This window comes from Elephas maximus, chromosome 13, assembly GCF_024166365.1.
Source record: "Elephas maximus indicus isolate mEleMax1 chromosome 13, mEleMax1 primary haplotype, whole genome shotgun sequence".
NCBI lineage: Eukaryota > Metazoa > Chordata > Mammalia > Proboscidea > Elephantidae > Elephas > Elephas maximus.
Window position 1 is genome coordinate 72,458,176 of NC_064831.1, and position 24,403 is coordinate 72,482,578.

The window sequence follows — 24,403 nt, forward strand, 5'->3', positions numbered from 1 at the left end:
CCGCGCGCCGCTCTGACGCAGCCGGAAGCTGGCGCAGCGTCCGTCCCCGGGATCCCGCCGTTGCCATGACTACGGCGGGCGCTGCGAAACTGGAGAAGCCGCTTGTGTTGAGGCGCAGCTGAGGAAGCTCTGCAAACTGAGAGGATGAGGAGCCGTTGTCTCTGCCAGATATGTACCTGCGGGTAAGAAACGGCTGGTGTGGCGGTGGGCCGGGCATGAAAGCTCTGCGGGGCATTTAGGGGACGGAGCCAGTCCCGTAGGGAGCTCCCAGCCCGGAGATGCAGGGACGAGGACGCAGAGACGTCCCCGCTTACCCCGATCCACGAATGCACGCTTCGCACCCGCTGGCTGCCGGTGGTAAAAGGTTTCTGCTTTGTCGTCTCTGAGACGCCCCCATAACAGAAGCGCAAATCGAAATGCCTTCGGGGCCAGGAGGACAATAACCTGTGAAGCGGAGGCCGAGTGTAAGGCTGGTAACTGGTGGGATCAGATCCAACTGGGTGAGTGCATGCCCCAAAAATTAAAAAAAAAAAAAAAAAAAAAGGAACGGTGCGCATGGTCATGATTTTGCAAGTGTGCTGTACGCTTTCCTCCATCTCCAACTTTCCATTCTCCAACGCCGACCATATTTCCATTCCTAAACAGCAGCCCACCTTTGGGATCCCTCTGACTGGAAAGGTAGTAAGTAGTTCCCACCCTGGAGCTCAGAATTGGCCGGTGAGACCCACCTAACAACCTCCTACCACCTGTAAACACAGTCTTCTCCTTCCTTGGCGTCACTGTTGACCCAGAGATTAGATCATTATTTGCTAAATAAATATTATGAATATGTCAATCCCTTAGTATTTGTAATCCCTGTAACCGCATCGTCCGAAGGAAAAGCACTTGAATATTAATGAAAAGCAGTTTCTCGCCAGTCTCATAATAAACATGATAAAAAGATGAGTTAATGTTTGAGATATGAATCTGCAAACTCAAGTGTGCAAGAAAATTTTCAGTTTTTTTCTGATCTTTAAATTCATTTATTATCCAACCCAACTGCCTTTCCCTTTCAGCTCTTAGGAAATTGAGTCTTCATTACAGTGGAGGCTCCCTTTCTCCCAGCAGTATAATCACCCAGGGAGCCGAGGCATGGCAGTTGAAAAGGAGTCCACTCTGGTCTTTGACCATCGGTAATGCTTACCACTGAAATGACCCTTGCTCAGGTTCACATAGTCTCTTCAAGAATGGTGCCTCTGCTGCTTTTAGGCCTATTCTTGAGGTACAAGAATCTTTGCCGAAGCTGCGCTATCATTAGACTAGCTGTTCCATGTAGCCAACCCTTTTGGGATATGGCAACTTCCTGGGGCACTGACAGAGTCAAGCAAAGGCTCCCCATTCAGCAGAACCCCTCCCCTCATCTTTTACCTCCTTCTTCTCTATGGGGGAATTTTAACCTCTTCCTTTTTTTTTTTTTTTTCAGTCTAAGACCATCTCTTTCCTCTTCAAGACCATCTCTTTCCTCTTGTGACCCTAAAACACAACTCTCTTATTTCCCCTTTAAGGACACCTGATATCATCTCTTCCATTATATGTTTTTTAAAAATTCAGGGAAATCTGTTGACTTCAGGCAGCTTCTAAAGTACCAAAAGTCCTGCAATAAGGAAACGAAAGGGTCCTGACTACCTACTTAAAATAAAAAAAATAAAGGAGGGGAAAAATACAGGGAGGACAAACTTGTTAATATTTCAGTAAATTGCTTCTTTCTAGGAGGATCAAGACGGCCAAGAGAGCTCCTTGGGGCAATTGTGAACTGCATGTGCTACCTTTTCAGCTTCCTGTTTGAATCATTTTCACACACGTAAATAAATAGTTTCACACACCAATTTCTTTCACTAGGTGGGTCAGAGCAACAACCCATCTCTGAGTATTTTTTCCTCTGCATTGTGTTTATACAGATTCTCATATGAATTAAACTGTGATGCTAGAAAAATATCAAGGCTTGGTAACAATGACCTGGTCGTGATGGTTGGATGAGAGCTGGAAGAGGGAGGAGAGAGAGGATGATGTTTGAGAGGATAGGAAGCCATGTGACTTGTGCCTGAAGTTCATGATAGCAGATAAGAGAGTTGTTCTTCATTCCTTTCCTAGGACCCTACTGAAATAAAAATGTAAAAACAGGGTAGAAATAATGGTATTGAATTGAATAGGAAAAGGACTCACTAACAGGAGATGTCAACAAATTTTTGGAAGGTAGGAAAGTGAAGGTAGGGACACTTTTACAGTAGATACAGATATCCGAAGGTGACCTGAATTAGACGTGGAACTTTACAGCTGTACAGGGCCTGAGAGAGATTGTGTGGTCTAAATTCATAGTTTTAAGAGAGGGCAGAAGGCTAGGATGTATACAGAAAGATTAAGGTCTGAATCCAAAACACCTGTATTGCTTGGGCTTCCCATCTCTGTCTCCATCTGCCCCCACCAAGCAAAGCACAGGCGACTGACACCTACCCCTAAGGGGGGAAAAGAACAACTGGATGTTTCTTTAATGAAATTAAATTACTTTTTTAGAGGAAGTTAAGACTCCAACTGTGGAAGCCTACCACAAAAACGAGGAGAGGACTCAATAAACTGATGATACATGAGACATCTTGAGTGTGTGTGAAATGCAAATAATATAAGTGACATTAAGGGTACTAGAAACATCAGGAAAATGGAAAGCTGTACAGTAAAATTATAAATGAAGCAAAGTAAAAATTAAAAGGATTTTAAGTATTAATAATTAATAGAGTGAAAGTAAAGATAATTTACTTAAATTAACCTTGAAGCTAGCAAGCTTTTTACCTTGAGTGCCTTAGGATCATGTTGAACCCATAGAGAAGAAAAGGCGCTCCCTCGCCCAGCATTAAAGGATGTATCGTAGTCATTGTAATGTAAACATAGTATACTGAGGTTATAACTTTTCAAAAATAAAACCTAGCTACAGAGTATGGCAACTTGGTTTTGTTGAAGGACATGATCCAAACAACTTTTATAATATAAATAAATATAAAAGTGGGATGTTAAAGGGAAGTAAAATATTTAGGAGCTAATACGTTTCTCCATCATCTTACAAAATGGAAAAGTCAAAGAAAAGTAATTAGGAGCTCATATCTTTATCTGGCAAAGTGAGTATCCTGAAATGCTATGTAAAGATGATAGAATAAGACCCACTGCCTCAGGGTCAGTTCCAACTCATAGCGACCCCATGGGTTTCCAAGGCTGTAAATCCGTACGGGAGTGACTGCCACATCTTTCTTCTGCAGAGCTGATGGTAGTTTCCAACTGCCGATCTTTTGGTTAGCAGTCGATCGCTTTATCCACTGTGCCACCAGGGCTCCTTGACTGAATAAGAAAAAGGGTTTAAATGTATTATTTAAAGACACAAATGTAATCAAGATACATAAATCTTTAGATCTTTGCTCAAATATCACCCTTCCTAAAATTGCAACCTTCCTGCCCCACCCTGAAACCTATCCCACTTCTGTGCTTCATTTCTTTCCATTGCATTTACCCATTATCTGATATACTATGTATTTTTTGGGTTTATATATTCATTGTTTACCTCCTACTAGGATGTAAGCTCAATGAAGGTAGGGATTTTTTAACCTTTGCTTTTTTTTTTTTTACTACTGTATCTTCAAAGACCTTTGCATAATTGTTGCTCATTAAGTACTTACTGAATTAATTGACTGAGGACAGGACAGTGGGAAGTGAAAGGAAGTGGGTGGGATAAGTGAACTCAGTCATTATGTTTTAGCAAACCATTTATGCCTCCAAGGCTGCCTATTTCAAAGTTGGTATTTTAAGTCGACGAATCAAGACCTTCAAAGTTTATAGACAGGTGTTATAGATGTAAAAACTCCCATTGCCATCAAGTCAATTCCAACTCATAGCAACCCTATAAAACAGAGTAGGACTGCCCCCATAGGATTTCCAAGGACCGGCTGGTAGATTCCAACTGCTGACCTTTTCTATAGCAGCCGATCTCTTAACCACCGTGCCACCAGGGCTGCTGTTATAGATATAAAATATATATATATATATATATATATATATATATATAGCTTCCACAAAAGCTGAAAAGCAGAGATAGAGGTTGCTTCTGGGGATTGGAAACGCTGGGACAGGATGCTTTTGCTTTCCTTTATAAACTCTTAAGCATTGTTGGATTTGTTACAATGTTCATGTATTATTTTAATGGAAAATTAAACACCAAAACAATGATGAATTCCAAACCTTTCACTTGATTTCTAAAACTCAGTGCAGCTATATCAGAACCCGAAAGCAAGACCTTTGTACACTTAGTTTTACCATGAGTCACGGGCCATGTGCGACACTATGTCACGCCAGCACTTTCCCACAGCCTCTGTTTTCAGCTGATAATCCTGAATCTAGACTACCCTGACCTTGACGTTTCTTGGATATTCTGTAGCACCGCCTCCTTGCTTTTCCCTGCATGCAATTCTTTATGCTTTCCAAACCGAAAACCAAACCCAGTGCCATCGAGTTGATTCCGACTCATAGTGACCCTATAGAACAGAGGAGAACTGCCCCGTAGAGCTTCCAAGGAGCGCCTGGCAGATTCAAACTGCCGACCTCTTGGTTAGCAGTCGTAGCACCTAACCACTACACCACCAGACTTTCCTGATGCTATCCAGCAACCTCCAAACAAGGAAGCTTATTTCTCTTCTTCCCAGGGGTTCACTGAGTGCAGGTATCTTAGTGGGTTCTGATTCATCTGCAGAGCATATTCTTCAGGTCAAGCTTTACCTGAGCTTGTATTATTAGCCCTCATTGCCTAGCCTGGAGTCCCCAGACGTGAGAGACTGACCTTATATTTCAGAATGGTATTGTTTTTTGGGTATGATTTTATTCTTTTTGTTTGCTTGGTTTTGTTTGTTTTGTTTTTAAGGGGCTTTACCTTTTTTCTGATGATGAAATAAATACACATGCGGTATAGTGAAATCCTATACTCCAAATTGTTTTTTAATTTTTTTCAGACATATTTTATATACACATACTTAAAAAAGAGAGGGATCATCCTATATAAAGGTGGACTATCCAATACGTGAGGTAAGCCCAATGCTCACCTTGCTCACCAGATTATCTGAGATGAAATTATTCACCACAGATTTAGTAAGTAAGCACAAGTAAGTCTGTGCTTCCCTTGCTTACTGGGTCATCCGCCCCATCAGGGACTATAAATTTGAAAAAAGGCTTTGATTCTGTAGGAAGGTGCTGTGGGATTGGGAGAGACAGATGGCAGCCATACCTAGAAGCAGACTCTGATGTGGTGACAAATGTGAACTTGTTCACTACGGATGATCTGGTGAGCAAAGTAAACCTCGACTATTGGATAATCTGCCCAACACTATACATACAATTCTGCAACTTCCTTTTTCACCATTTACAGCCTTGCTATCTCCCAGTGGCCGGGCATAAAGATCTACCTCATCCTCTTTAACGATTGCATTCTATTAGCTTGTGGAGTATATTAGCCATGGTTCTTAGTTATGGACAATATCTATTCTAGATAGTTTAGGCGTAAAGGGATTTATTGAGTATATTTAGCTCACAAATTCGTTGGAAGAAATGAAGAAACAATTTTCAAAACAAGCTTTCAGGAAGAATTCCCGAAAGTTGCACCACAGAACTGGGCTACTGAGGGATCCACTGCCTCTGCCACAGTCAGGCTCCAAAACCACTCACCTCTGCCAAGATTAGGAAGCTGCTAACTCCAGAAGCCACCTTGCACATCAGGACCTTACCTAACTGCTGGCGCCAAAATCTGTTAGCCTCCACTACAGCCCAGGCAAGCAGAACGGCTGTTGTGCCCCGCCTTTCTTCCTGTGTGACTCCGTTCCGAATTAGAGTCACATGTAAGTATATCTAATAAGTGAAGCCTAAATTGTATGTGGAACCTCCTTGCAAAGGATCTAGGAAATACACTTGTTAGTTTTTCAGCTTCTTTGGAGTAAGAAGACACACCAAATTGTTGTTAGAGCAAAGCCAGCATTTCCACCACCTAAGGCCATACCAGTAGTTAAGAGCTTGGCTGCTAACCAAGAGGTCAGCAGTTCGAATCCACCAGCCACTCCTTGGAAACCCTATGGGGCAGTGCTACTCTGTCCTATAGGGTCACTATGAGTTGGAATCAACCCCAGCAACAGAGTTGATTTTTTTTTTTTTTTAAGAAAGAGATACCATAACTTATTTATTGATTTTGTAAACATCATTGCAGAGTAAATGGAGGGTTTGTTGTTGTTGTTTTAAAGTAAAACTGTAAAGATTCTGAGTTTTTCTGAGGTCTCTAATTTAAACGCAACTGTCATAAAATGTTTTGAAGGTGAAAATAAACTTAGAGTTTGTTTATGTTTGCACAGGCGACATCGTTGTCCACATGGAAACACAAGGATTTATGAAAATTCTGGCATGCCTTGCCCCACAACTGAGTATTTGGAAAAATACCCTACGTATGGCAATGTTCTTCCACCTCAGAGTCTTAAACCCAAGCAAGAATTTCGGGCATACCGTGGTAAAATGGAAGGAATAACAACATTTAAGTAAATATTCAGCAACTATTTGCTCTACTTATTTTCCTCCCAACTCTTCTGGTCTTAATAGGATGTTCTAAGCATTTAAATTGAACTTGTTAGTTGATTCAAGTTGACCAGCAACACAAGAAGCAAGAAACTAGCTCATTCACAACTCAAGAAAAACAAAGATGAGAATTGAGTTAGGCCGACAAAGTGAAAGAAAGGAAAAGTTCTATTGATTTTTTTTTTTAAGCTTCTAAAATCATATTCATTTGCTTCCCACTGTAACAACCAGCTAGACAAGTCCAGTAGCGTCCTAACTGTATTTGTATCTACTCTGGTTTCTGCATCTCCAATCTGCTTTTTGTACTTTAGCCTGCCAAAATAAAATGCAAATCTAATCCTATCCTCTCCCTGCTTGGAATTCTTATACGTTCATATTGTGTTTTACATGGACCAAAATTCCAGCAGAGTTTGGTCCCTTACTTGCTGCTTTAGTTTAATTTCATTGCGATGTCCTTTCTACTTTTTTATGCTCCCATCACAGGGCTTTTTTCACTTCTTTGAAAGTACCAGGATTCCCTTGTCACAGAGACTTTCAAGGTGCTGTTTGCCCTGCCTGGAATTTCCCCTCCCTCAAAAAAAAAAAAATTTTTTTTTTTCTTCCCCTAGTTAATGCCCATTCAACGTGGGGATCTCAACTCAATTATCACTTCCTCTGAAGAACTACCTCTGACACTTCACTCAGTTTTCAGGATAGGTGAAATTCCCCTACATAACCACCTTCCTATTTATCATTAGAATTTTTTCATTGTCCGTGGAAGCAGGAACTGTATCTATTCTTAACTCAGCATTTTATTTGTAGAAACCAAGTAGCATATAGTATTCGCTCAATAATTGTTCAATAGTGATAGACAAGAAGTCCTAAGCCTAAAGTTTTCACTTGGACTAGCTGATCTCTTTGCATCTTTGAAACATGGTGAGTTAATTCTTTTATTTATTCATTCTTTTATTTAATGTGCACACTATATTGGAGGCCCAATCTTCAGCATTAAGTATAAAAAGTTGAATTTGAGGTTCCTGCTTTCAGAGAACTCGTATCAGTTTTCTGTAATTTTGAGTTTTTTTAAATGCTGTGTAACAGCTTTGATGTTTAGGGTGAGCCATTTCAGTTTCTTTCAGATAGAGCTCATTCTGCTTATAAAGCAAAGGTGGAAACTTTTAAACCTTTAGTTCTTCACTTCTACTTTTTTTTTAATTTTTTATTATGCTAAAATACATATAACCACCCATTTGCCATTTCAACCATTTCTACATGTACAATTCAGTGACATTAATTACAGTCAATTTACCACGTTGGGCAACCATCATCACTATACATTTCCAAATTTCTTCATCCCCCTTAACAGAAACTCAGTACCCCCTTTTCTACTCCCATCCACCCCTGGTAACCACTGATAGTCTATCCATTTGCCTGTTCTAGATATTTCATATAAATGAGATTACTTCTACTTTTAACCTGATTTCAGGCAACCCTTGCAGTTAATGGTGCTTTCGTAATTCCAGTTAGATACTGCTGTAGGTGTATGGCTCCTCCACAAATTAGAAGATTTTCCAGAGTCCTCAGACTGGTGTGTTCAGAGTCATCTAGAATGGTTGTTAAAATTGCAGATTCCAGAACTCCACATAATGGAGTCAGCAGGTAATGGAGTGGATCTCAGGAATCTGCATTTTTAGCCAGCATTGCTGCTGTTTCTGTTGACAGACCTACTGCAGTGGGTCAGGTACTGGACTGCTCACTAGAAATGACATAGAACACAAAACAGAGAAGGGCTTTACCCTACTGTTGTTTACAATCTTGTGGGGCAGATAGTCCAGAGACAAAAAAAATTCAGATAAAACAAGATAATTACAAATTGTAGTAAATGAGATAAAATCAAACAATTGGTTGACAAAGAGCAATGGGAATGGTTACTCTTTTTTCTTCACCTATAAATCTTATTTTTTTCTTAATGCCTTAATGGTTCATAATGGAGATTTGAAATAAATTTCACTGTGTTTATATTGAATAAAGTTTTCAACTAGTTCTAAATGTTAAAATTAGGAAATTTTAAAAAGGCAGTTGTTTTTCAATTCTTGGTTTTCTCAGTTGACTTGTCCAAGCAGTCCTTGATAGTAAAAAAAAAAAAAAAGAGAGAGAAATGTTCCAAATTCCAAAGTGTCCAAATATGCCTATAAAACTAAAAATCCCTTTCCTTAAATCACCATCTTTCCACTTAGTAAGACACTGGATCTTTTTATTTTGACTGGGGAACTAACAGTATTTCTAAGAGCCACATCCTAGCATTTTGCAACTCTTGCCTAGCTCCTTTATGTTGACCATGTTGACTAGGCAGCAGACAACTGATTTATCTGTATAAACAAAGAAGTGTAATAAGTTTAGAGAATAAGGTGTCATTTTATACTTTTCTATAATACAGTAAGAGACTGTAAAAAGCAGATGTTTGGACTTGTACAAGATTTTTGATCCATTATGGCATTACAGTAATGCAGCATAGACTGTCAGATGACTGCCAGAGCTGGCAGGAAGTTTGCCCTGAAAGAGTAGGATTCTAACATATCAAATGTTTCAAGATATATGAGATGAATAAGACTGCATTCACCCTTTACTACTTCTCCATGAAGGTTGATTTGGGTTTAGAGGTATACTTTCTAACACTTAACTAATCTGATCAGAGAAAGTGAGACTCCTGAACTTGCTCTCTGTCCGTCTCTCCCTGCTTCTTCCACCCGCTGATTGCATTTTAGCCTATTCCCCTCTAGCTGTATTTGGAAAGAGAAAAGAACAACTCAGATGTCTTGAGGAACAGAGGTATGTGCTGTCTACTACTATTCATCCACAAATAAATATCTTACACTTTATGAAGCATCTATTAGTTGCCAGGCACCGTGCTAGACACCTGTGATACAGTCATGAGGAAAAACAGTCATGGTCCCTGTGCTCACAGAGTTCAGTGTCTAGTGGAGCGGAGGCGTGATCAAAGAGATCACTCAAAATAAGTACAGAATTGCAACAGTGATAAAATGTATGAAGGATAGGCACAAGGTTCTTTGACTTTAGCAGAGAAGTGGGAAAAATGAGCTAAGACCTGAAAGATGTGTAGCAATGAACTGGATTAAGAGGGGGAGAAAGTGCATTCCAGGCAGAGAAAACAGCAGGTAGCAGGAAGGAGCGTAGAAAGTAGGAAATCCTCAAAGCCCAGCTATAGCACAGAAAGCAAGAGGAAGCACTTTGTGGTTTGAGGCTAATAAAGGAGAACAGGCATGGCTTTGTGGGCTGTCTTCAGCTTTTTTCCCCCACTGTGTTTTTAGAACACAAGAAGCCATTAAAGGCTTATGTTCCGTTTTTAGGGGGTGTTGGGGGGATTAGCAGGTGACTAGGGAGATGGCAGGAATGACCCAATCAGATTCACGTGTGAAAGGATTGCTTTGGGTGTTACGTGGAGAAAAGATTGGAGAGTGGACTGGAGTGGATGTAGGTAAATGAGTTTAGGAAGCTATTGAAGTGGTTCAAGTGAGCTATTATGAAAGCGTGGAATATAATGGTACTGATGGAGATGGAGAAAAGTGATTAGGTTTGTAAGAGATTTAGGGGACAGAATTTATAAGAGTTGATGATGGACTGAGTATTGGAAAGAGGGGAGGTATGAAGAATGAGTCCTAGGTTTCTAGCTTGTACAGGTGAAGACGTGGTGATGCCATTCACTAAGAGAGGGAAGAAGTGAAAAAGATTTGTTGGGTGGAAATAGTTTTATTTAGGACATGTTGAGTTTTGAAGTACCCTTGAACATTCAAGAGGCCATTGCACGTACTAGTATGGAGCTCAGCAAAGAGATCTGGGCTAAGATGTAAATTTGAGAGTCATTTCTATATAGGTAGTAATTGAAGCTATGAGAGTAAAGGAGTTCACCTGAGGACTGAACACTGGGTGAGAAGAGGAGAGTGGGTAGGTCCAAAACTTGAGGAACTCCAAGATTTAATAACTGAGTAGAGGAGAATGATGCCACATTGGAGACCTAGAAGAAATAATCGGAGGCAGGAAGAGAAAATTTTTTGGAAATAGTGGGAGTGGGCAATATTGATTACTGCTTGTCAGGTCAAATAAAATGAGGACTAAAAACACCTGATGGATTTAATCCCATGGAAGTCACTGTGGACCTTGGAGCTGTATTTGGCTAGAGACTAAAGTGAAGTGGGTTGAAAAATGAATAGGAGGTGAAGAAATGAAATCAATAAGAAGTTAGGTTGCAAATAGGAAGAGGGGCTTAGTAAGTTTCCGTTCATGTGTGTGGTATACAAATGTATGCAGAAAATATTTATTAATACAAGATAGTTTAAATTAATATTCAAATGAGTGACACAGCCAATAGAGTCCAGAAGAAAAAAGAGCAATCTATGAAGACTTGGGGTGATAATACTAATAGCTAACATATTACCCTTTCTATATGCCAAATCCTAAGTTGTGTGTGTGTTCAATTAATCTTTAAAACAACTCTATGAGATAGATGATATTTGTGTCCCATTTACATATGAGGGAGCTGAGGCATAGACAGATTAACTAACTTGCCCAAGATTGTGCAGTTAGTGAATAACAAAGCTAGGATTCAGACCCAGATCAGCCTGAGTCAGTGATCTTCCCTCCATCAGACTACCTCAGTGTCTATGATACTACCTCTGTCACATAGCATTATGTAATGGCCAGGACAGCTGGATTACTGTGTGACTCCCATCCATGCCAAGGCCTCCTGGGAGAACCATACATGAGTAAGACTCATATCCATGTTACAGATGTGATTTGTGTCTGAAGGCCAGAGTTAATGATTATTTAATAATGAGCAGGAAGGCAGCATGACTTCAATTAGAAGAAAGTGTGTCTGGATAGTTTACTAGAATCTTTAAGCAGGATGAATAAGGATTTTGACAAAGTGGACCCAGGGTATAATTTTAGAAATTTTCAAGTTCATCAAGCCTCCTGAGATTTCCTTCTAAAAAATTCAATTACTTGAGGATTTTATTTACTTAATATCCAATTAACTGAGGATCCATTGTAATGATGCCTTGAAAACTAGGATATTTTTACATATTAAGATCTTTAATCACTAGATAGACTCTTATAAAGAAATTCTTTTTCTTTTTTTCCAAGTAATATATCATCTATCACTATTTTAATATCAAGTTTTCAAGTGAAAAAAAATTCTTGAATTTTTCAATAGTGCATCAAAATAATTAGACATAAGAGAACCTGTGAGGCTATGTTTCAAATTTATATATTTCAGGTCGGATTATCGTCCTTATGAAATAGTCAAACAGCCTTGCCATATACCAGAAGAATATAAGCCAAAACTTGGGGAGATTGATATTGGTACTACCTACAAACGAGATTTTAATTCTTATAAAGTGCAGCCTGTGGCAAAAGTCCAGCCTTTGGAAAGACAACAAATTAAGAAAGGAAAATTGGACACTGTCCCAACCTACAAAGGTAACATGCCATTTCAAAAATGAAGGAGCCAAAAGTTAAAACTCCTACCTTTGGCATCTAATACCAAATCATAATTTTGGTATGTTGCCAAATTTAGCTCCCATGGCTTGGGAAAAAACTATTTGCTGTTTGGTCAAAATAGTATTGTATAGTGAACAAAAGACCATTTGCCTGATTGAGAATTAAGAAACCTAGATTCTCATCTGAATTCAACCACTTACTAGTTTTATCTATTTAAAAACATATAAAAACAAAGGATGCCACTGAACTAGCATTATGTCACATTGGCCACATTATGTCACATTTAGTTGATACTGCCCTTCTCTCCCATCCCTAAATGAGTTGAAACTACTGAAAGTACTGAGGTCTTTGATAAGGTCAAATAAATAGCATCCCCCTTCTCCTATCAAGTTCAGAACCAATTGATGAAACAAAAGAATTAGGAGATAGAGAACCAAAATATTATGGATATTTTGTTGATAAAATATTTTATAAAGGCTAGAGTGAAGGATAAAGCTTAAATCTCCAGATTTTAGGTCATGAGACAAAAGAAATACTAAGGGCCAAGGCTGTATTTCATCATTCTGTGTGATGATTGTATTGCCTACTTCAGGACAGGACCTGAAGCTGAAGAGAAGTCACAATGAAAACAGACTCTCTCACTGTCCTCTGAGAGTTACAGACAGAGGAAAGGGATAAAGTGAATATTTTAAAGAAAACATCTGCAAGGTGGTAAGCAGGACAACATTTAGATTCTGGTAGACGTAGTTTTTTGAAACTGAAAGCCTGTAGACAGAAGTATATCTGTCCCCAACAGTGTCAGCTCAGGAATTAATTCATATTAAAATGTAAATGATGAAAATAGGTCAGTATTTGATTTGATGAATTAAAAATTATGTTTTAGGGACTACTCTGCTCTGTCCTAGGCACTGTAGGAAATACAGAGATCTGTATTGTAACATGGTAGGAACCTTACAGTCATCTTTACAAAAGAGGCAATAATAGCATGAAAAATGAAATAGCCATACATTAAGGGTCCTAATTCACTAGAAAATTAGTGTAACAACTACTGCTACAGAAATTTAGACTGGGCAAGAGATTACTGCAGGCTACCCTGGAGAAGCATCCATAGAAACTAGTAAGTATTGGACATAGAAGGAATAATGATGGGGCAAAATGAGCAAAAGCATCAAGTCAGGAAAATAAAAACACTGTTCAGTGGACATAGTGAGAACCACAGGATTTCAGGGCTGAAAAATTGGGATATAATTTGATGAATATCATCATATTATGAAGCACTCTGATTGCCAGACTGACAAGCTTGACATTTTTCTTGTAGCCAGAAACATTTTTGGAAACTTCCACGGCCAGTTAGGATATAGTGGGTAGCAGAAAGTCATTACTTCCACTGCAACAACTAAAACACGTATAAATTTTTAAATGTTAAAGCCTTATTTTTAATCACATCAGACAGCTGTGGAAACAAAGAACTAAAATTCTAGAGGAAAGGAGTCCTCCCTAGGTGAGTGGAAATTGACAGCCATTTACTTTTTTGGGGAGAATTTGTCAAGTCTAGTCCCAGGCTGAGAATTGGGCTTGGCATAAGCAGAGGAACTATACTAGGGAAAAGAGAAACCAGCGGAGGTTTTGACATGTGGGCTGGTGTGACAAATTGGAATTGGAGAGTTCTAAATGCATGGCTGGTTTTCCTTGTGGAGGGTATGGTGGACTGGGAGACTGGCCCAGAAAAACTCCGTAGAAATATCCCATAGTATCACTTGGGAGTAAATGCTTAGTACACAAAGACCCACTAGAATGAGGGTTTTTCCACAAACACACAATAGGTCTTGCCCTCAAGACATTTGAAACCAGAGGAAGACTGTCTTGTTAACAGTGCCAGTAAGTGCTCTCCTAGCTCAGTTTCTGATTGGGTTGAGGAGACCTGTTCCACATTTTATCTGTTTAACATAGGAAAGAGAAAACTTCTTTTGAAAATAACATTGATTTGGTTTTAGTTTCTATGGTTCTTTTATACACAATGTCCAGCATAGTAAAACATTATGAGATCTATGAAGATGCAGGAAATACATGAAAAGATAATGGCCAGGAAATTTCCAAAATTGCTGGAAGAATCAGCATACAGATTCAAGAAGTTCAACAAACCCAAAAATAGATGAATACAAAGAAAACCACACCTATGAAAATGTCATCAAAGTTCTGAAAACCAGGTAAAAGTAAAATCTTAAAACTAGTCGGAGGAAAAAAATATACATAGCTACCAAAAGAAAAATTATATTGACACCTGATTTCTCAACAGAAACTATGGAACCTAGGCTGACATCTTTAAAGTGCTGGAAGAAAAAAAAAAGCACTAGCATTCTAAACCCAGTGAACCTAAAATTTTATATATAGTGAACTATTCAAGAAATAAGGCAAAATAAAGATGTTTTCAGACAGACAAAAGCTGAGAGAATTTGTCACCAGCATACCCACACTACAAAAAGTACTAAAGAAAGTTTTTCAGGCTGATAGAAAATGATGCCAGATAGAAGTATGAAATAGAGGAAGCACACCATAAAGGGTAAATATATGGGAAAATACAAGTGTCTGTTTCTTAAAGTTGCAGTAACTATGTTATGTGGTTTTATATAAATACAAAAGTAAAATATGTTACAACAAAAGCACAAAAGGTGGGACAGTGTAAATGGAGTTAAATTGTTTTAAGTTTCTTCTATTGCTCTGGAAGTTGTAAAAATATAAATTTAAGTAAGACTGAGCCATAAAGATCCCTTAATAAGTCAAGAATGCACTGGAGCAAAGGAGAATGAAGAACAGCGAAGAAACAAGGAACATATGAGCCCAAGAGAAAGAAAGGGCCACATAAACCAGAGACTCCATCAGCCTCAGACTGGGAGAACTAGATGGTGCCTGGCTACGACCAGTGACTGCCCTGACAGGAAACAACAGAGAATCCTCGATGGAGCAGGAGAAAAGGAGAATGCAGACCTCAAATTCTGGTAAAAAGACCAGACTAAATGGTCTGACTCACACTGGAGGGACCCCAGAGGTCATGGTCCCCAGACTCTCTGTTAGCCCAAAACTGAAACCATTCTCGAAGCCAACTCTTCAGACAAAGGTTAGACTGGAGTATAAGACATAAAATGGTACTAGTGAGGAGTGTGCTTCTTAGTTCAAGTAGACACACGGGACTATGTGCACAGCTCCTGTCTGGAGGCGAGATGAGAAGTCAGAGGGGGACAGGAGCTGGTTGAATGGACATGGGAAATACAGGGTGGAGAGAGAGAGTGTGCTGTCACATTGTAGGGAGAGCAACTAGGGTCACATAACAATGTGTGTATAAGTTTTTGTATGAGAAGCTGACTTGAGTCGTAAACTTTCACTTAAAAGACAACTAAAAAAAGAACGAATTTTTTATTCTAAAGGTACAAACAATTATAAGGAAATGAAAATGCTAACATATGAGAAAAATGGAATAATAAAATTGCTCTTAATTCAAAAGAAGTCAAGAAATAAGGAATAAGGGGACAAAGAATATTTGGGACAAGTGAAAAAACAAATAGCAAGATGGTCAATTGAAACCCAATTGGATTATTAATTACATTAAATGTAAATGGATTAAATATTGCAATTAAACTCAAGGATTGATTCTTCATACCTTAAAAAAGATACCATGTTGTGAAAACTTTATGCCAATAATTTTAAATCTTAGATAAAATAACTCACTTAAACTTTTAGCAAATTGCTAAATAGCAAGTACAGAAAAGTGCAGTAGTTTAGAAACCCTGATGGTGCAGTGGTTAAGAGCTAGGCTGCTAAGAAAAAGGTCAGCATTTTAAATCTACCAGCTGCTCCTTAGAAACACTGTGGGGCAATTCTACTCTGTCCTATAGGGTCTCTATGAGCTGGAATTGACTCAACAGCAATGGGTTTGTTTTTCTTCATTTTCTTTTTGGTTATAGAAGCCCTGGGTGCTGCAGACACAAGGAGAGTTCACAACTGCACACTTCTCTACAGAAGCCCACTAGATGCTTATTAGAAAGATTGAGAGAAAGGCTGGAGACCAGAGAATGCTTCTTTTAGTGGTGCAGACATGGGAAAGAAGAGTGGACATTGTTGCAAGAAAGGCAGGAAACCTTACTTGGATGCTTCTAACCTATAGAACAAAAGTATTAATCCAGCACAGGAGGGGCATCACCTTTTCAGCCCCAATACTCAGGTGAAGATCTGTTTCGAAAGGAAAAAGAAAAACAACCTGGAAGGATAAGCAGGAAATTGGATCCAACCATTAGAGATATCCTACATCAGGGAGTGTGTCAGGAACACTGAGAGAGCATCCAAGACGCAGGCACACCAGGTCTCCCAAAGACTGAGGTTGGTCCAACAGAGAAATTACCCCCGTACATGCACCCACCAACACTAGGTTACTAAGGACCAAATAACAAGCAACAGCAGTCCACCATTGCAGGTGGGACAGGATTATGAGCTGAGTCATTCTCTGAGGTACAAGTGCAAAGAGAAGGCCTAAAGCTGAGGGTAGAGGCTGCACTGAGAAAACCCTCTAGCAAACCATCCCTCACGCTAAGCACAAGGTAATGCCAAAGGAAACTGAAGATGGTGATGCACTGAAGGTAAACAAGCAACAACAACAAAAAACAAATGTAGCTTAAATACTAGTAAAATTGACTCAGTCCTGTTCACTAAAGGCTTTGCAGAAGAATACATCTCTGGGTATAAATATTATTTATCCACCTTCTACACACAGTGTACTACTTTCAACCACAAATTACAAGTTATAAAAAAAAAAAAGAAGGAAGAAGGGAACAACCGTCAAGAGACCAAATCAAAACTAGATTCAGAGATGACTTGGAACTATAATATATGGGATTTTTTAAAACTATCATTGATATGTTAAAAGCTCAAGTGGAAACAATGGAAAACATACATGAATAGATGGGGGAACTTCAGAAGAGAGCTGGAAACTATAAGAAAGTAAAAGGAAATGCTAGAAATAAAATACTCTTCACACAGTCATGCCTTCACACACACACTCAGCACAGCCAAAGGGAAAAAAATTAGTGAACTTAAGATATGTCAGTAAAAGCTACCAAAACTTGAAGAGAAAAAAAGTGAAAAACAAAAAACAATACAGAGCATCCAAAGCTGTGGGACACTTTTATATGGGTCTAACCTAAGTGTATTTGGAATTCCAGAAGACAAAGAACAAGATTGATTTTTTGAAGACATTATGGAGAAGAATTTTCCAAAAGAATGACAGGCATTAAACTACAGATCCAAGAAGTTTAAAGAAACCTCAAGCAGGATAAATTTTTAGAAAAGGAAAAAAGAAAGCACCTAGAAACTTAGAAACAGTATGTTCAAACTTCTAAAAGTGGAATATAAAGAAAAATCTTTAAGGCAACCAGAGGAAAATAAGACACATTACATCTAGAAGAACAAAGAAAAAAATGCATAGACATTCTGTCTGAAATTAGGCCAGAAGATAATGGAGTGACATTTTTAAAATGTTTGGGTGGGAGAGGAGGAGAATAACTTGTCAAACCAGATTCAATTCCCTGTGAAAATATCTGTCATAAAGATTTTTTTCAGACAGTAAAATCTGAAAAATCTCATGATCAGTAGACCTTCACTACAAGAAATACTAAAGGAAGTTCTTCAGGCAGAGGTAATATGATAACAGGCAGGAACTTGTGCTACACAGAGAAATAAAGATCTCCAGAAATGGTTAAAATGAAGGTTAATATAAAAGAATTTTTTGCCTAGTGAAAAAGTAGTAACAATGTATTGTGGGTTTATAGCATGTGTAAAAGTTAAAAATTTAACAGCAATAGTATAAGAAAGTAACTATTCATGCCATCAAGTTGATTCCAAGTCATAGTGACAGTATAGGACAGAGTAGAACTGCTCCATAGAGCTTCCAAGGCTGTAAATCTTTATGGAAGCAGACTACCACATCTTTCTCCCATGGAGCAGCTGGTGGATTTGAACTGCGGACCTCTTGGTTAGCAGCCAAGCACTTTCACTACTGCACCACTACGGCTCCACTATAGACTGTGATTAATTAAAGACATGCATTGTAAACTTTAGGGCAGGGGTTGGTAGACTATAGTCCATGCAATAAATCTGGCCAACCATCTCTTTTTGTAAATAACCTTTTATTGAAACACAGCCACACATAGTCATTTATTATTGTTGATGACTGCCTTTACACTAACGACCTGAGTTGAGTAGTTACAGCAGAAAGCACATAGCCCACAATGCCTAAAATATCTGACTCTACAGAAAACAATCTGCCAATCCCTCACCAGGGCAACCACTTTAAGAAAAAAAAAAAAAAGTTAAAACAAGAAATGTAATCTAATTACATGTTGAATGAGTAGGTGGTAGACAGAGGATTTTTTAGGACAGTGAAACTATTCTGCATGATACTGTAATGGTGGACATATGACATTATATTATGCATTTGTCAAAACCTAAGACTATACAACACAGAGTGAACACTAATGTAAATTATGTACTTTAGTTAATAATGTATCAATTTTGGTTCATCAACTGTAACAAACACACCACACAAATGCAAGATGTTAATAATAAGAGAAACTGTGCAGACGAAAGAGGAGGTATACGGAAACTCTGTACTTTCTGTACAGTTTTTCTACAAACCTAAAACCTCTTAAAAAGGTAAAGTTTTTTTTTTTTTTTTAAGATGTACGTCCATCAGTGAATTTGTAAACAGAAAAACAACAAAAAACTGGTCTGTTAAAATACAGTAAAGTTGATAAATTCTATCCAGACCGACTGGGAAAACAGAGAGAGAGAGAAAATGAAGGATGGGGCATCACTACAGACTCTACAGGACCTTGTTTTACATAGTTGTTTCTTCTTTTCCCTTTTCCTTATTTTTGATGATTTCATAAGGTGCTTTTCATTCCATCTTTACCTCAAGAAGGAAAAAAAATTGAAATATATATATTTAGGAAATAAAAACAGAATTTGAAAATGGCTTGAAAGGGAGACAAAGGAATGAGAGAAAGTCCACTGGGTAGAGTCTTTGCCTCAGCTGCCAAATTCATAATAAAAGCTGTTTTGCTGATGATGATGTATTGCTTTCTGGGGAAGGTGATCCTGAGTTTGGGCACGTTAAATTTAGCTCTGGGACATATGAACAGAGATATCTAGTAGGGAGATAGATGTGCAGATTTGGTGTTTGAAGTGAGATCTGGAATGGAGATTCAAGCTTGGAGCCGTTGGCTTGTAGGTAGTATTGAAAGCCATGGAAGTGGTTTGACTTTGTAAAAAAAAAAAATTTTTTTTTTTCTGAATCTTTGGTACCTCAAGACACCACAGGGAACAGAGTCCCCAGAAAAAGAACTAGTATAAACAAATCAGGACTTTTGTTCTCAAAGGGCAAGCCGGAGAAGCTCATTATATAAAAATGGGGGAAGGAACTGAGCATACAAATGTTTATGGTGAGCAAAAGTCATAGACTTTACACTGTTCAGAAGAGAGCAAACTTACTAACTAGGTTTTAGTGGCTAGAAATCAGAAGAGTGAGCTGAGGAAACATCTCTTACCTAATAAAGTTAATACTGGAACTGACAAATTACCAGACTACATTGTTAGAATGGAGTGGCATTGTGTATATGTGTATGTGTTTTTCCCTCTTTTAGATGGTATTAATAAAGATTATAATGTTTGAATGGTATTGATAGAATGCTATTAATAAATATCCCGGGACCAATAATAACCATTTCAGGCTTATGAGCACAGACAGGTTTATAGGGGAAAAATCAATTTTCTGCAATTGCCTGGAAGTGATATTCATGCTGATATATGCTGTCAAACCTTGTCTCAGTCTCCAAATTTTCTCTTCCTTTTTGAAAAACTAGCCTAGTTTGACATGAGAGAAATCCGTTCTGTTTCATTCTTCTCATAAAATGAATGTCTTTTCCACTTAGTCATTTTGGCAGCAAGGGCTCTCTGTATGAATGTGTGGAACTCTAGACCTGGAAAGATATCTGTGGTTTCCTTTGGTTGCTGCAAAATAGTCTTATAATTTGATACTTTAGATTACAAACAACAGAGATTCCTTCATGGTACCTCAAGAAAAAGAACATTTGATAAAGCTTCATCTGAACTGGAAATGGAAAGCTATCAGGTAGAGAGGAAGCTTGAAGGAAGAGCTACTCCCTCTATCTCTCCCATGAGCTACATGGCTTCTCTCATAGCGTCTTCACTTCCTTTTACGTATCTTCTCTGATTGCCGCTTTATTAACTGGTCTCTTCTGCCTAATTATAATTTCTGTTCCCTCCCAAGTTTGCTTTAAATATAACCGGCTTGTCATAATTCTCCAACTCTATTTCATGGCATCCTTTTAGATTCTTCTGCCACTTCTATATGGCTCTTTATTTTAAATTTAAGTTCACAAGAACAAGAATACATTTAACCTACCTTATATTTTATTGCCATGTTTCATAGGTCTTTACTAACCTAAAGATTGGCTACTCTTGGGTTAGGTGCCCATTCTCATCCAAACACTAGTAGCTTGAAGTGACAGTAATCATTTAGTCCAAAACTTGGCCGTCTTGGCACAGATGTCTATGGGTGAGGCAGTTTTTCCTGAAAGGAGGCATCCACGTAATAATCATTTCAATTTTGGCCTTTCCAACAGCACTGCATAGACTTTAGTCCAGGCTCTAATACTTTATTTTGTATAAACTTCTAGAGATTAATTTTTGGTATTTAGAAATACATATTTTGGGGTGAAATTAATTTTATATTATTTTCCATATTACTACTTTTCTCATCTGGAACTAGATAAAATATAAGCACTTCAATTTTCCATCCATGGTCTAGGAAGCAGACTTGAGGTATTTAAATTTTAACTCTCAGATCTTAGCTCTGATGTTCACTTCTAAATTCTGTACACAATTTCTAATACTCTTCAAAGCACTCAGTTCAGGCTCCTGGCCTCTGGATGGCCCTCTGTCTGTTGGAGTTGCCTCAAAACCTACTTCATGAGGAGGAAAAGTTAGTCACAGATCTCTGTGGATAGTACAAGTTATCTTGTATCTTTACTTAGAGAGTCGTGTAGGAGTATAATGGAATGGGAATTTTTCTCTTTTGAAGAGTCCCTCCAAAGTAAGGAATAATCCTGACATCACTTTTGCCCGCACCTCATGGCCCTTGACTTGAGCCCAAGCACCTTGGTTTTATAGCTTATCTCAGCCTTACGTTAGTGGAAATTCCAGCCAGCCCTCACATATCTCAAGTGAGGGAGCACAACAGTAATCTCTTCAACTCTGCTCTTACCCCAGCCCAGTCCTTTTGGTTCTAGAACACAGTCGACAGTCAGGGTCAGATGTGCTGTTCCCTCGTTATGGAATCAGGTGAATCTGACAGTGGGAAGCTGGGAGATAGGAAGAGAAAGGTGTAAATAAGAAAAAAAAAAAGTGAAACTGAGGGGAATTAGATGCTATCATTCAGATTGTAAAGCAAATAGAAGGATGTCTGGCAATGTGAGAAGTAAGGCATGATTTTTAGAAAATGGTTATTTTCTGCATATTTAAAAACTTTTTATTTTTTAATTTTCAAGATGATTATAGAGCTTGGGACATTCAGAAAAGTGAACTTTATAAACCAGAAGAAACTTATCATCCCCCTACTGTGAAATTTGGAAATTTGACTACGTTTCAGGACGACTATGTTCCTCAGGAGGTAAAGCCCAGGCAAAGCTTGAAACCCTCGTCTGTGGTCAAACGTTCTACAATCCCTTTTAATGGTGATACAAGTCATCGCCTTGATTATGTGCCGCATCAGCTAGAATTCAAGTTTGCAAGGCCAAAAGAAGTTTATAAGCCAACCAGCCAACCTTTTGAGGATCTCACAACTCACCGCAATGACTTTCAGGGTCTCGTTGGTGAAACTGCAAAAATCTGCAAGCCTGCATACAATAGAGTGACCCAAAGTGCCCAGTTTGAAGGAAGCACTGAATTCCAAGAAAGTTTTCAACCATGGGAAATCCCACCACCGGTAGTCAAGAAAATACCGGAGTATGTCCCACCTGCGGGTACTATGCAGTTAAGCAGCACAAGCCATCTTGACTATGTTCCATATCTGGCCAACCGTGTTGTTCCCATAAGGCCAGTTTCTTACAGAAGAAATAACAATTTTCCTTTCCAAGGAAAAAGCACTACGAAGGAAGATTTTCCAGCATGGGAAAGTTGTCGTCCGGAAATTATTAAGAGGCATCAGCAGATTCCCAGCCCATCTGGAAAATTTGATGGTTTGAGCACTTTCAGATCTCATTACGTGCAACATGAACTGATTCCCACTGAGAGTTGCAAACCTGTAAATGTTGCTCTTAGGAGTTCTATTCCATTTGATGATGTAACCATGTACTCTACAGAGTACACACCAAAGAAACAGGAAATCTGCCCTGCTAGCTATCCTTCCCCTCCAGGTTATATATTTGAAAATACAAATTCCCAAGGTCATAAATTCTTCCGCAAGGTCACTCCTGCAGTGAAGGCTTTCTAATCATCAAATCATGCTTAAAGGAAAGCTACCTAGCAAGATGTTGGTTTTCCAAGGGCAAAACCAATTTTTATAGTGGAAAAAAAATTGAGAGATAATGAATCATTTTTTTCAGATTTTGAAATAATAAAATCAGAAAATTTACTATAGGAAATCAGAATCTTAAAATGTATTTCATTTTTTATCTTTTAACCAAGATTATTCTTTAATATGCATTTTGAAAGCTGAATAATATATATTCTCATCTGAACAATTTTAATATCAAACATCCAGTTGGATAGCTGGTCCCCAATCTATTATCATTTATACTTCTGTTTATAATTATGGCAGTTATACCAGTATTCACATACCCATTTTCATTTATCAAGTGCATTAGGGCCATCTAGAACACCATTGAAAATGATATATGGACTCCTCTTTCAAGACAATAGTATTCATTTTCCTTAGACTTCAAGGCATCCACACAGTGTACACTGAGAGAAGTTTTGGCTTGTGGTGTTGGAGACGGCTGTGCTGCTCCTCACTGTGTTCAGGTTAGCAAGAGGCATTGTGTTGTGGAAGGAAATCAGACTTGAGTTCAAGTTCTAGTTACATCACTTTCTTTTTGTGCCATCTTAGGCAAGTAACTTATCTCTGAGCCTCAGTGTCTTCATTTGTAAAAGGATATCTGTTCTGCCTACTCACAAAAAGTTTATTTTGTGCATCAGATCATATATTTTAATCCATAAAGTAAAATACTAAACTAATGGAAGGAATTGTCAATAAGTCTTATAGTCTTTTTTTGTACCTGCTTTTTCCTTTTTCAAATTAGGATAATTCCCTGCTGAATACTCATATTCTGGTCTGTATCGAGGATCATTAAATAACCTAGTCTGCTTTGAGCTCATGCGTAGCGTGCATTTCTGAGAGGAGTCATCCCCTCGAAAGCTTCAAAATCACCCAAGAAGTTGTTACAGGAAGTAGAGAGCTTGGATTGGGGTAAATAATATGGTTTGAATGACAGCCTTTGCAGAAACGAAAAAGTATTTGGTCATGTAGATTTAGAAACGGCTGACTGCTGTGAAGAAATCTTCGGAGTAACCCTAGATGCACCCCATTGCCATGTCTGGATTCACTGAGCCCACCATGGGTCACAGTCACCTCATCCTACTCTTCCAGCATAAAAATAAGTGCTAACAAGGGAAGGACGAAATGATGTTACAAAGAACACATAGCATTTATAATACTGAAAATTTCCTAGTGATTTAAACTTTTACTCGATGTTTTTTCTTTAATAAATAATTATATATGATTAAAGTGAATTTTGGGCTCTTTTATAGCTTCAAAATTGTTTCAAAACATAGACTTAATTGAGGATAAGTTCATCAAAATTTGCTTAAACTTTTAAAATTTGTTTTTAATAACATATGCATGTATTAGTGAAAATATATGTGGAATTTTATATCTCTGTACAACATTAATGAAACAATAAAAGAAATGAATGTTCATTACATAGTTTTCGTATCCAATTTTCTCTGGAAAATAGAGCATTATAAAAATGTCTGCTTAGGCTTACCAGCTGTACATAATAATCTTAGATTTTAAATAGAAAATATTATATACATCAAAATAAAGATTAGAGAACTACAGCATTCCCTCATCCTGTCCTTTTCTCCAATGCTGGATGTTCAGATCCTTTTGTAATCTACTGGAGGTCACCTTCTCCCTCCCTGGACAAGGATCACCCTTAAT

At 38.2% G+C, this 24,403-nt stretch overlaps 1 protein-coding gene across 3 annotated transcripts; it reads left to right on the plus strand.

Moving 5' to 3' along the window:
* The first annotated feature begins 33 nt into the window (after positions 1–33).
* SAXO2 (stabilizer of axonemal microtubules 2) lies at positions 34–24,110 on the plus strand. Of its 3 annotated transcripts, XM_049852506.1 has the most exons (5): positions 34–182; positions 1,750–1,878; positions 6,405–6,584; positions 11,894–12,096; positions 21,732–24,110. In XM_049852506.1, exons 3-5 carry the CDS (start codon positions 6,454–6,456, stop codon positions 22,673–22,675), a joined length of 1,278 nt encoding a protein of 425 aa, XP_049708463.1. In that variant the 5' UTR covers positions 34–182; positions 1,750–1,878; positions 6,405–6,453; the 3' UTR covers positions 22,676–24,110. The 3 variants fall into 3 exon arrangements, with proteins under 3 accessions (XP_049708463.1, XP_049708461.1, XP_049708462.1); XM_049852504.1 differs by lacking the exon at positions 1,750–1,878 and having other exon boundaries at positions 41–182; positions 21,732–24,107; XM_049852505.1 differs by lacking the exon at positions 1,750–1,878 and having other exon boundaries at positions 45–500.
* The last annotated feature ends 293 nt before the right edge of the window (positions 24,111–24,403 follow it).

Coding starts and splice junctions, on each gene's coding strand:
- SAXO2 (XM_049852504.1), top strand. CDS start 145: ATGAGGAGCCGTTGTCTCTGCCAGATATGTACCTGCGG. Junction 183..6,404: donor TGCCAGATATGTACCTGCGG/GTAAGAAACGGC, acceptor ATGTTTGCACAG/GCGACATCGTTGTCCACATG. Junction 12,097..21,731: donor CACTGTCCCAACCTACAAAG/GTAACATGCCAT, acceptor TTAATTTTCAAG/ATGATTATAGAGCTTGGGAC.